The 13,513-nt window shown below is 40.5% G+C and overlaps 1 protein-coding gene and 1 long non-coding RNA gene across 5 annotated transcripts in view; both read right to left on the bottom strand.

The window, feature by feature from the left end:
- Positions 1 to 415: 415 nt before the first annotated feature.
- On the bottom strand, positions 416 to 1,661 carry LOC306818870. Its single transcript, XR_013778378.1, has 3 exons — positions 1,300 to 1,661; positions 562 to 599; positions 416 to 446 (listed from the first exon to the last, which is right to left on the bottom strand). It is a non-coding gene; the product is annotated as an uncharacterized lncRNA (long non-coding RNA).
- Positions 1,662 to 3,139: 1,478 nt separating this feature from the next.
- LOC306818856 (BDNF/NT-3 growth factors receptor-like) overlaps positions 3,140 to 13,513 on the bottom strand; it is a 151,517-nt gene continuing 141,143 nt past the window's right edge. For all 4 annotated transcript variants that reach the window (XM_079336580.1, XM_079336582.1, XM_079336581.1 and 1 more), the window contains 4 exons: positions 5,062 to 5,195; positions 3,961 to 4,093; positions 3,686 to 3,757; positions 3,140 to 3,500 (listed from right to left, as the gene is read on the bottom strand). In XM_079336580.1, the coding sequence (XP_079192706.1) occupies positions 3,283 to 3,500; positions 3,686 to 3,757; positions 3,961 to 4,093; positions 5,062 to 5,195 (557 nt within the window). In that variant the 3' untranslated portion in view covers positions 3,140 to 3,282. The remainder of the gene's footprint in view (positions 3,501 to 3,685; positions 3,758 to 3,960; positions 4,094 to 5,061; positions 5,196 to 13,513) is intronic.

Raw genomic sequence — 13,513 nt, 5'->3', positions numbered from 1 at the left:
TCAGAACACACAGTTTCTGTGTCTGTAGCTTTAAATGCAAATGAGTTGACTTTGACCACACCCCTGTAGGAGTGCTAGGGCAGCTTGGCCTCTCTTCCTTTTTGACTGCATGTACGCACACTGCACTGAGCTCCGCCCGGCTGGCTCAGCTCTGTAACGTCTCTGTTAATACCCCCAAAGACGGAACAGAGGGGGGGGATCTCTTTTTGTTTTTTTGTGTATCCATGAAGCCATCTTTGACAGTTACTCACAAATAACAGACAAATACGTACTGTGGATTAATTCTGTAGTGATTCGGCATGTTCTCCCCGACGAGGAGGTCAATGAAGACAGAAGCTTAGAGCCTTACCTTTGATGCCAAACTTGGAGTTCCCTCCAAACTTGAGAACACACAAGAGAACGAAACCGGTGAAGACGACAGCAGCAATGCCCACCACCACGTACACCTGAACGATGACAAAACACGAGTTATTAACCTCCGAGCATGGGAAAAGAGACCCTGACAAGGTGTTTTCTAGACACAAATGAAATAGTAAACTAAACAGGTGGCAGAGGACTTACAGCGACTCTGTCTTTGTGAGTGACTTCAGGAGGGTCCTCTGTTGATAAGCAGAGAGAGAGAGAGGAAAGTCAATACAGTTACAGTGACAGAAGGACAGAGTTGAAATCAACATTTCTTTTCAACAGTATTGTAGCGAGCACAGATTGGAAAATGCTGCTGAGAGTCTAAATGGGCTCGCAACTGTGACTCCTTTGTACTCAAATCATCTCAAAGTCGATCACTTTTAAGGATTCATTCAACAAAAGAACGACAAAATAATCCTACAAAAACGTCTAAAAAATGGTGATAATGACATAATCAAAGCCACTCACACTCTTTGTCTAATTATTGTCGCACACGTTTGTAAAATGAGGTCAAACCAGGCACAAATTACCGGACATGATATTACTTCATTAGAACTTTTCTGTTGCGACTCAGAAAATCTTCAGAACCAAGCGCACGACTCAGAGACAGAAGGACGTTTAACAAATAACAATTTATTAACACGTGACACGGGGTGAAATATATGTGCAGTACAATAATCAATGTGACTCTAGTGCAACCTAATAACCCTAAACCTAAACACGTGTGACGAGGAGCCAGATCGGACACACGAGACGAACAGGGGAAGACGGAGTCGCAGGAAGGACGGGAACAGGAACTACGGAGAAGGAGAAAATACAAGAGGTCAACAAACACGAGTAAATACAAGTATCCAGGAATAAACAAGGAGCAAGAGCAAACACTGAGGAACAAACCCATGGAGATGAGACAATAATCTGGCGCTGGCTTCCTGCAAGGAGCCAGCTTAAATAGCCTGATGATGATGATGATTGGGAGACACCTGTGACCGCAGCTGAACCTAATTGAATGATTAGTGAGGGAAGGGGAGACACGAGGGAATGACAGACAGGGAAACAACAACAAAACAGCACGTGGACACCCTAAACATGACATTTTCTGCTGTTTTGGTTTTTTTCTCTCCATCATTGGAGAGAGACGGGTAACCTCAGAGAAAGAGTGAGCGGGGTGACGTGCAGTAAAGGGCCGCCGTCGTATTCGAACCCACGGTCTCTGTGACGAGGGCTGCAGTTTCCACACAAGGCAACATAAGCCCAAGGCCATCGATTGATTATTTAATGCAACAACAAATGACCAAATAATCAACACCTGTTAAAGACATAGTTTACTGGTGTTTAACAGCATGTTCAGCACCAGGTGGTTGTTTGTAGCAAATTAAAGAGCAAATGTCCACAAACCCAAAGCAGATCATTTGAATTGTGCATATGATGAAGGATTGTGACTTCAATCTATCAACATCAATCTAAAGAGCAGCACATTGATTTACAGATGAAAACAGTCGCTGTGTATTCTATCAATGCATGTAGGATGTGTAACATGAGTTCAGGCTAACTTTAGCTTATCTGTCCAATTTGGAGGAGTTTTGAACTCCCACATCTTCAAAGTCTTTTCTCTCATATTGTAAAGGTGCTCTAGCAGTTACCAAACTGGATCATTATTATCAGAGTTTCTCATATTAGCACTTATAAGCTCTGCACTGCGTTGCAAGATCACGCCCTCTTCTTCTTCTGTCTTTCACTGACTTTCAACCATTAGCAGCTGCTTTAGTCTCAGTGTTTTGCATCAAATCTGGTTTGTGGTATCAATTCATACGTACGACAATTCATATGCTTCTTATTTCAAAGAAGTCAGATGGGGACCACGACACGATCATGCAACAGATAAAATCTGCCAGAGATGATGTGATTTCAGGATGAAAACAAAAGTAGCTGGACTTGAATGAAAAAGCCATATTTTTCTACCTCTGTCTGAAATAAAGGGTTTAAGGCTTGAATTTCCCTCAGGATCAATAAAGTATCTATCTATCTATCTATCTATCTATCTATCTATCTATCTATCTATCTATCTATCTATCTATCCATCTAATAAACAGGGTTTCAGCTGGTTGTTTTCATTAGCCCCTTTTACATTGTCAATTCAAGCTGGCACTTTATTCCCCTGTGTGGAGCAAAAGTAACAACAAGTCATTTAGAGAAGGCGGCTAAGTAATTGATCATTTAACTATGAGAGCTATGAAAAGTCAAATTCTTTGCAGTACCTGTTGGGAGCTCTGCAGGAGGGATGAGGTGTCGGAGAAAGAGACAGCAAAGAACCGTTAGCTTTCAAACATACCGAAACACTCAAAGAGTCAATTCTGCAGCATGCTCGTCACTAAATCATGTCGTCAGTCATGCCTGTTTTCAGAGCTTCTGTCAATAACATATCCATTACACAAACAAACATTAAAGAAAAAAAACATGAATTCAACATGCAGAATATCAATAACAGAATCACAACAGCATGGGTGCCACAAAAGAAAGGACAACAAGCCTCATGTCTAGCTGATGTAACGCACCCTCAGCAACTTGAGAGATAAAAGAGAAAGATTTATAAAATGTGATTTGTCTTCATGGAGGAGGATGAAAAGATGAGATATTGAACAGAAAAAAACATTGATCTGAAGAGACACTGACAGCATGATATTAGACGTTAGGAATATGTTTCACTCACCATAATAAGTTGGCTCCGTATCAGGATCTGCACATCAGAAAATGCAAAACAAAAAGAATATTTCATTGATATGTTGAGCTGACGCTGGCTTATAAAATATGTCAATAAATGATGTACCAGTGACTCTCTTTGGCAAAACATCCTGAATGTTCAAACATTTGAGAGCAGCTTTACTGCTCACCTTCACTGGGCGGCCTCATGAAGTGAGTCCCATATCTGTTTGTAGCCACGAGCATGTAGCGGCCGTTGTTAAGGTGTGTGTGGTTGTCCAGCTGCAGGCAGCCGTGGTATTCTCTCTCTGTGACCTCATGGATCCTTGTAAAGATGAAGTTCCCTTCCGTCACATTTTTTCCATCCAGAAACCATTGTAGCGTCGGCTCTGGGTTTCCTGGAAATACAACGAAAGAGATTCTGTAGATTTCACTGGTTACATGTGTCTCGTTAAGTTGAAGTGTCTTGCTCAAGGACACATAGGATAAGTGGTCCTGCTTTGATTTATTAACATGGATATGATCATGATGATGCTTCAGAAAAGTATCAGTGAAGGATGTTATTTGGATTTCTCTGTCGTACCTGTCATGCTGAAGTGGATGCACCAGTAATGGTCCAGGATCGCATCACTCAGCTTCGTGATCTTTGGAGGAACTGAGTGTAAAAGAAAGAATAAAGAGTTTAAGGGCACCAATGACAGACACAAACAGAAAACACACAAAAAAAGCAAATAGCAATTCAGCGGTAGAACTAGTGAAGCATCCAAAAACACTGATTAAAAGGAGGAGGAGCATTAGTCTTCTACAGCTTTAAAGACTTCACTGCACACACACACACACACTGAATTAGAGCCGTACATAGAATATCCAGCACCAGCGAGGACTCTTTCTCTCCGACAGCGTTCTCAGCCGTGCAGCTGATCTTGCGGTTGTGGTCCAGAGAGGACAGGTTGGAGAGTCGCATCACAGAAATCTGTCCTGATGTCCTGATCTGAGGAATGAAACACATTCTTATATCAGGAGTTTTCAACACACCCCTGGCACAGTTCTACATATTAAAAGATGCAGCTTTTAATGATACTATTCTTTTCACTTGTTGTCATTTAAAGGTCATTGTTCCTAAAGTATTGTATTTGTTTTTGCATGATTATTACAATCCATCGTTGTACTGCAACAGTGACATGCAAGTTTTATCCCAGGATATACTAATAAATATCCATCAACCTATCACTGTTTAGTTCATTATTATTCTTCTTTTTGGAGGGTGTTGGATAGTCTGAAATCAGGAGAGAGTGGGGAATGACATGGTTAGCCTCAGTACTGATTCTGACCTGGACCACCCACTTTCAGGACGATGGGGCATGTGCACTAACCACTACACTACTGGCACCTGCTAAAGGCAGAATGTCTGACTGAAAATGTGTCCCAACTTTTTCCCTGTCAGCACCCTTGTAACCTTTCTGGAAAAAAGTTGAGGTGAGTCAATGATGTAAACGTCATTATCCCTGCAAGAATGTTCCTGAATATTACCTGCTGTGATCATTCTCTCTCTCTTTTCCACTCACTCATTGATCCTGTGCAGACTCTGTCAACACTATGTTGTGTATGATGTAAACATTAAACAGTGACTTCCACTGCATCCTATTTTCATGCTCTGCACCCCAAGAACCATTGGCCATCCCCCATGCCTTCATCTGAAAGGGAAACTCTCCCACTGTGAGGGGTCATGTGTGAAAGAGCAACTCAGGTTCCAGGGCATCCTGTTCTGTAATCTTCAAGAATGTTTCAGAAGGGCATGAGTGAAAAAGGTTTAGTGTGTGTGTTTGTTTGTGTGTGTGTGTGTGTGTGTGTGTGTGTGTGTGTGTGTGTGTGTGTGTGTGTGTGTGTGTGTGTGTGTGTGTGTGTGTGTGTGTGTGTGTGTGTGTGTGTGTGTGTGTGTGTGTGTGTGTGTGTTCTAACATCATATTTGGAGACCAGCGACATGTTCCATATCAGCTCAGGTGAGGGCACCCCAGAGGTTGTGCAGGTCAGGTCCACGCTCTTCCCCTCCATTACTCTCACTGTGGATGGGTTCAAAGTTGCCATGGGAAGCTCTACATCCAACCAGGGAGAGGGAAGGAGGAGGAGAAGAGGAGAGGCAGGAGGAGAAGGAGGCAGGGGGAGAGGGAGGTCGGAGGAAAGGGGGAAAAGGAAGGAAGCTAATTTAGGATTGGGACACTTGTCCTTTCATTCACAACACCAGACATGTAACAACCTCAACAACAAGAGTGGAAGATTAGGCAAACACACACACACACACACACACACACACACAGACACACACAGACACACACACACACACACACACACACACACACACACACACACACTCTACCACAGAGCAGGGGAAAACATGGACTCACAAAGACAGACCTTGAATTCAATCTCCTGCTCTCCCTCTTACTTTCTCTCCTGCTTTCATTTAAGCACATTCGCCCCAATCAAAGAGAGACACAGCGACAGAGTTCAAACTTGGGAAAACCTCGCTGGTGTTACTGTCTGTGCTGTTGTCGTGACCCGCCTCGGAACACGACAAATTATCTCCATGTTCAATTATTTTCCAGCGCAGCTTTGATAGTCAAACCATCCATGACACATACTCTGTCAACATGTGAGTCATTAGCAGGAAAGATTTCACTATGATGTGTTTTAGTGTTTGGCACCACTGTTGTAAACACATGGAAACGACTGGCACTGAAGTGTCTGCAGAGAAACAGCCAACAGCACAATAAAGTCCTGACTAACAACAACAATGACAAAAGTAAGGAAGCCTGTGAGGGGAAAGAAAGTTGACCTGCCTATATGTCGTCTGACTAGTTTTAAGATGGCCTGCACAAGAAAAAGAATATCACAATAATAGTCCATCATGCATTATGGACAAGAAGAGGGATAAAGACACGAGTTGCAGAGTGGATAGTAACTATAACTTTGCCTTTCTAAATCCATTTGCTGCTCTTTATGTCTTCTACATGAACCTTCAGTTGATCTGTGGAGAGCTGATAGACAGTTTGAGCGCAGTGAATGCCAGCTGTCACCCGACAATGTGTCGCAGGGATTTGGCTAGGCGGGCTTCCAGATGTTCCGAGCAGAATGACACAGCCAAAAGTAGCGTTAGCAACACAGAAGATAGCGCTTAGCCTGCTAGCTCAAAGCATGGAGAAAACATCGTGGACAAGATGACAAGAAAGGACGCCCAACTTCAGGAGTTTGGAGACATTTTGGATATACACCATCCGACAGAAAAGAGTAACATGCTCTGGTAACTGTGCCGAAGACGAGTGCAGCCTAAGCCTAACCTACCCTAACCCTTAGTTTAGTTAAAATCTTACTTCTCTTAATGGGGTTGACAAGGCCATTCACATTATAAGTAGCTATTTTAACTTCTTGCATTCAGTGGTCATTGAGAAGAGAGATGACATATAACCGAGACTCACCACAAGTGTCCATAAGTAGCAAAATAAAACACAGGTTACCCCACACAGGCTGCCAATAACTGCAGCTAACAACAAAAACTCATACAACCCACAGAACACCATAAGAACAGTAAAGACAGAAAATAAGAATTCCAACTGTGGGGTCTTAATATCGACCCTGATGAAGCCCTGATGGATGAAGGGCTCTGAGGTAAAGCCTCTCCACCTGTCAGGTGGGAGAGGGCCTTCATGCATTGTATTGTCTCTGTCCCGGCAGCAAACAGAGAAACATCTTTCCCCGACGTTTACATTATACTCTTAGTTATATATATATATATATATATATATATATATATATATATATATATATATATATATATATATATATATATATATATATATATATACACTCAACAAAAATATAAACGCAACACTTTTGTTTTTGCTCCCATTTGTCATGAGATGGACTCAAAGATCTAAAATTCATTCCAGATACACAATATTACCATTTCTCTCAAACATTGTTCACAAATCTGTCTAAATGTGTGATAGTGAGCACTTTTGCTTTGCTGAGATAATCCATCCCACCTCACAGGTGTGCCACATCAAGATGCTCATCAGACACCATGATTAGTGCACAGGTGTACCTTATACTGCCCACAATAAAAGGCCACTCTGAAATGTGCAGTTTTGTCTCACAGCAAAATGCCACAGATGGCGCAAGCATTGAGGGAGCGTGCAATTGGCATGCTGACAGCAGGAATGTCAACCAGATCTGTTGCTCGGGCATTGAATGTTCATTTCTCCACCATAAGCCGTCTCCAAAGGCGTTTCAGAGAATATGGCAGTACATCCAACCGGCCTCACAACCGCAGACCACGTGTAACCACACCAGCCCAGGACCTCCACATCCAGCAGGTTCACCTCCAAGATCGTCTGAGACCAGCTACTCAGACAGCTGCTGAAACAATTGGTTTGCATAACCAAAGAATTTCTGCACAAACTGTCAGAAACCGTCTCAGGGAAGCTCAACTGCATGCTCGTCGTCCTCATCGGGGTCTTAACCTGACTCCAGATCGTCGCCGTAACAGACTTGAGTGGGCAAATGCTCACATTCGATGGCGTCTGGCACGTTGGAGAGGTGTTCTCTTCACGGATGAATCTCGGTTTACATTGTTCAGGGCAGATGGCAGACAGCGTGTGTGGCGTCGTGTGGGTGAGCGCTTTGCTGATGTCAATGTTGTGGATCGAGTGGCCCATGGTGGTGGTGGGGTTATGGTATGGGCAGGCATCTGTTATGGACGAAGAACACAGGTGCATTTTATTGATGGCATTTTGAATGCACAGAGATACCGTGATGAGATCCTGAGGCCCATTGTTGTGCCATACATCCATGAACATCACCTCATGTTTCAGCAAGATAATGCACGGCCCCATGTTGCAAGGATCTGTACACAATTCTTGGAAGCTGAAAATGTCCCAGTTCTTGCATGGCCAGCATACTCACCGGACATGTCACCCATTGAGCATGTTTGGGATGTGCTTGACCGGCGTATACGACAGCGCGTACCAGTTCCCACTAATATCCAGCAACTTCGCACAGCCATTGAAGAGGAGTGGACCAACATTCCACAGGCCACAATTGACAATCTGATAAACTCTATGCGAAGAAGATGTGTTGCACTGCATGAGGCAAATGGTGGTCACACCAGATACTGACTGGTTCTGAGTCCCCAGACCCTCAATAAAGCAAAAACTGCACATTTCAGGGTGGCCTTTTATTGTGGGCAGTATAAGGTACACCTGTGCACTAATCATGGTGTCTGATGAGCATCTTGATGTGGCACACCTGTGAGGTGGGATGGATTGTCTCAGCAAAGCAAAAGTGCTCACTATCACACATTTAGACAGATTTATGAACAATGTTTGAGAGAAATGGTAATATTGTGTATCTGGAATGAATTTTAGATCTTTGAGTCCATCTCATGACAAATGGGAGCAAAAACAAAAGTGTTGCGTTTATATTTTTGTTGAGTGTATATATATATATAGCCCATACCGCACACCTTTGATAATCAGCACATGTTAGCAGACTAAGTCAGCCCTCTGCTGGGAGTTCCCGGAGGAGAAAAAAATAAATACATCAAAATAAAGTCACACCGGACTCACTCGTTAAAATCAAAATTCGCTGGCACCCAATAGTTTACAGATCACTTACAGTCACCCCGAGTCCTGGCGTCTGAAAGCCTGTAACTTTTCCTTAAATGCCGAAGCCCTGTCACCTCTGTCCCGGTTCCTCGGCCTCTTAACGGTGTGCCATGTGAACTGCTGGATCCTCTCCAAAAGTGAGTCCGGGTGTTTAATGACCGACACCGGGAGACCCCTCCTCTCCATATCCTGCGTCGCCTCCTGGTAGAAAACTCTGAATCTGGCGGGGAACGGCGTCTGAATGCGGATTGTCTTCGCCTTCAGGACCGCTTTCGCTTCAGCATATTCCCTGCGCTTTTTTAAGACATCAGGCGCATAGTCGTGATCCACATTGACTCGTTTTCCAAGGTGTTCAAATCCTCTCTTTTGCCAGGCCGTTCTCAGCAGCTCTTCTTTCATCCTGTAGCTTGACAGTTTGACCACGATAGACCTCGGCGGGGAGTCCTCAAGCGGCTTCGGCATCAGGGCGCGGTGCGCTCTTTCCGCGCGTAGTTCAAATGGTTCCGGGAGCTCTAAACCCTCCCGCAGCAAGCGCTCCACAAACGCCACCATTGACGCAAGCAAAGATCTGAGTGTGCATCCTTGCGTTTATTTGCTCATTTGTTTGCCTGCTCATGTGAAAGAAATGGTAGCTTTTTTTCCTCTGCTCAGTGTCTGGGGAAATTACAATATACAGAGCTAAGCATGAAATACAGTGTGTGCTGCTTCTCTGCTGTAGGCGGTGAAGGTTCACATACCAGCAGCTCTTATATCAGATGTGATTACTGCAGTGACTTTGGTTAATGCATACAAAGCTCTCCTTCTATTTTATTTGCATGGATTTGAAACTGACTGAAATCTAAAAATCTCACTCCCCTGGGAACACGCTTACAATGTTTGCAATTGTAACAACAACATATGATAACATAATAACTCATAAAGCCTGTATCCTAGATTTAAGCTAGCAAAGGACTTACATAAAAAACAGATGTGTGAGACACGTGCAAAACACACGAGAGCACACACACACAATCGTCACAGATATTTAGAAGAAGAAATAGGTAGAGGAAGTCAGCAGGATGACCCTTTTCCTGCAGGCCCTTCAGCACTTTTCACTTTGTTACAGCTTGAGTAACAATGTCTTTTCCAGGCCCGTCCATCACACGTGTCTGAGTCCTCCACACTGTGTGTGTGTGTGTGCGTGTGTGTGTGTGTGTGTGTGTGTGTGTGAGCGTGTCCTTACTGCAGTAAGGTAAAGTCAGTCTGGACAGCAGCTTGCGGCCTCCTCCATCCTCGATGCAGCGCAGCTCCTGAATGTCTGCTTCCTCTCCTAACCACAGCTTGATCCACATGTTCTCACAGGAACAGTGCAGAGGGTTCCCTGACAGGATCCTACACACACACACACACACACACACACACACACACACACACACACACACACACACACACACACACACACACACACACACAAGATCTATGGGGTCAATACAGTCCTTCTGTTTGAAGGAGACACTCACAGTTTTTGGGAAGAGTGTTTGGAACGTGTCATGAGCTGTTCTCCTCGACTCTGCTAATCTGTCGCTCACAGCACTGCAGGAGCCTCATATGTCAATAATGGCATTAGCATAAAATATCAAATTAAAAGTCAACTTTTTTATAAAATGAATGCTTGGACATAAATCTGAAAATTCCTATAACGATGTAAACTTCTTAGTCCTAATGGTTGAGTTAAATTAAAGGCAGGGTTGGTAATTCTCTTCAGATACACGTTTTAAGATTTAGATTCTATTTAATAATAATAAGTATTTAGTTATTATTATTATTATTATTATTATTATTATTATTGTTCTATTTAATAATAATAAGTATTTAGTTATTATTATTGTTCTATTTAATAATAAGTATTTAGTTATTATTATTATTGTTCTATTTAATAATAATACGTATTTAGTCATTATTATTATTATTGTTCTATTTAATAAAAATAAGTATTTAGTTATTATTATTATTATTGTTCTATTTAATAATAATAATTATTTACTTATTATTATTCTTCTATTTAATAATAACAAGTATTTAGTTTTTATTATTATTAATATTGTTCTATTTAATAATAATAAGTATTTAGTTATTATTATTATTGTTCTATTTAATAATAATAAGTATTTAGTCATTATTATTATTATTGTTCTATTTAATAATAATAAGTATTTAGTTATTATTATTGTTCTGTTTAATAATAATAAGTATTTAGTTATTATTATTATTGTTCTATTTAATAATAACAAGTATTTAGTTTTTATTATTATTAATATTGTTCTATTTAATAATAATAAGTATTTAGTTATTATTATTATTATTATTATTGTTCTATTTAATAATAATAAGTATTTAGTTATTATTATTATTATTGTTCTATTTAATAATAATAAGTATTTAGTTATTATTATTGTTCTATTTAATAATAATAAGTATTTAGTTATTATTATTGTTCTGTTTAATAATAATAAGTATTTAGTTATTATTATTGTTCTATTTAATAATAATAAGTATTTAGTTATTATTATTTTTCTATTTAATAATAATAAGTATTTAGTTTTTATTATTGTTCTATTTAATAATAATAAGTATTTAGTTATTATTATTGTTCTATTTAATAATAATAAGTATTTAGTTATTATTATTGTTCTATTTAATAATAATAAGTATTTAGTTATTATTATTGTTCTATTTAATAATAATAAGTATTTAGTATAAGTATTTAGGTCCTGACAGAAGCGAATAACTCGTGTGCTCTGAAGAAGAAACAAACACTTTGAACAATGTCTGCACTCTGTACGACTTTTATGAACCAATCAGGCCTCCCTGTCTCTCCCTTCCTTCAATGCTTACAAAAATCATTCTTTCCCCAAGGCAGCAGTAAATCAAACACTGACAGTTGATATGAAAGGTGATATATACTCTACATACTGTGACTCAGAGAGAGAGAGAGAGAGAAGACAGGGACAGACTGACGGGGAACCTCACAGATCAGAGATGTTGAGGTGTCTGAATATCCTCCAGGACAGCGATGACAGGTTGTTATCCTTTAGATTCCTGGAAAGTAAAACCAAACATCAGCGAGGGAGAGTGTTATATCAACACAACGAGGAATAATAAGGCAGCACATTTCTACATGCATTGTTTTTACATTCAAAGTTTCCCCTCTACAAGCACTGTGACAATTACATCTGATTAGTATAATAAGTATCAAGATTGAAAGATCAATTATAAGCAGTGTTCAGGCTGAACCTGAACTGAACTTCGTTTCCCATCAGACTCTCAGCTGTTGTTGATCTTCTTTCTTCATTTAACTCCAACAATAAATCATAGAAAACAGACTCACACTTACTGAGGCTTGTTTCATCAGCAGCAAGCATCAATCTGTTCCCTGAGTTTAGACTTACAGGTACTGCAGCTTGACAGTTGTTTTGAAAGGCCAGCTTGGATACGTATGTCAGTCTGCTGTTGGTTACCGTTCTGTCACACAAACAAAATCAAGTTATTACAAACAGTTTTCAGGAATCAAAATCACCTGCAAAAAAATCAGGTTCAAGATCTGTAACGTTAGAGAAACCAGATTCCTGTTTATTTCAATGACGTTCCTTTTGATATTTAAAAGAGTCCACAGCTTTTATCCCGTATTACTGATGAATTAGTTAGCACTTGTAAATACTCTACAGATGCTGTTTTTGAACAAGAAGAACCAAATAGTTGAAGCAGCAGGAGCCTGAACTCCAGGAAGACCTCTGGGATTTACTTATTGTCCTTAATAATGAATCCTGGAACTACAAACACATTAGCAACATCTTGTCAGTGTAAGTCGACAGAGCTGCTGTAGTAGCGTGAGGTGTTTTCACACCGTAGGAACTTTTTCATAGTTCTAGGAACTATTGGAACCCTTCCTCTTTATTAACGGTTTCACCTGGCAGAGGCAAACCTGTTTAGCTCTGCTTCATGGAAAGACAAGAAACTCCCCATGGTGTGCAGTTCTCAGGGAACTCACCTCATCTAAAAGTCTGAACACAGCTGTGGTTCTACTTTTGCCATGGTGGTAAATAGATCCATACACATCTACACAGATCCTTCAAACACGTGCACACTTGTTGATCTTTGTAGACGTGTGAATCTGTTTGTGTATTTATGGATCTATTTCTGCTTTGTTCATTGTTTCACTACAACAGTACTTCTGTATAAGTGCTGTGTGGATATGAATGTGCAGAAACATCACAGATCTTAAGAGCTGCTCCCTTTGGCTGTTTTTCAGGTGACTTGAAATGACTTGGATGCTGACAGATCTGACTGTAAATGCTCTACCTGATATACAGTATATTTGTGATTTCGGTTGATCTTGACAAATATGTATTGATATTTCATGTGTTGTCCTTTGCTAACAAGATGCTGCTAGTTTTCTAAATGCTGGTTAAAATGAAACAGATGACTGTTTTTAAACAGAAACCTCCAAGTCAGATGATTAGTTCAAAGTGCCTTTATTATCCCCACAGTCTGTGTGTGAGCCTCATCAGCTGAGGTGTGACATCACATATTTATCTTTTATGAATTACAATAATAATGCATCTGATCTGATATGAAAGATTTGTAGTTTACTATAAAAAAAAGAGACTGTAACATTAATGACTGTAAAAAGATGTCAAATAGTGACATCTGGACCTTTTCTGTTAAATAGAATCTCTGCTCACTCTCTCTCTCTCTCTTCTCTCTCTCTCTCC

Source organism: Symphodus melops (assembly GCF_947650265.1).
Source record: "Symphodus melops genome assembly, chromosome: 23".
NCBI lineage: Eukaryota > Metazoa > Chordata > Actinopteri > Labriformes > Labridae > Symphodus > Symphodus melops.
The sequence above is the reverse complement of the archived record's forward strand: the minus strand, read 5'-3'. Positions and strand labels throughout refer to the sequence as shown.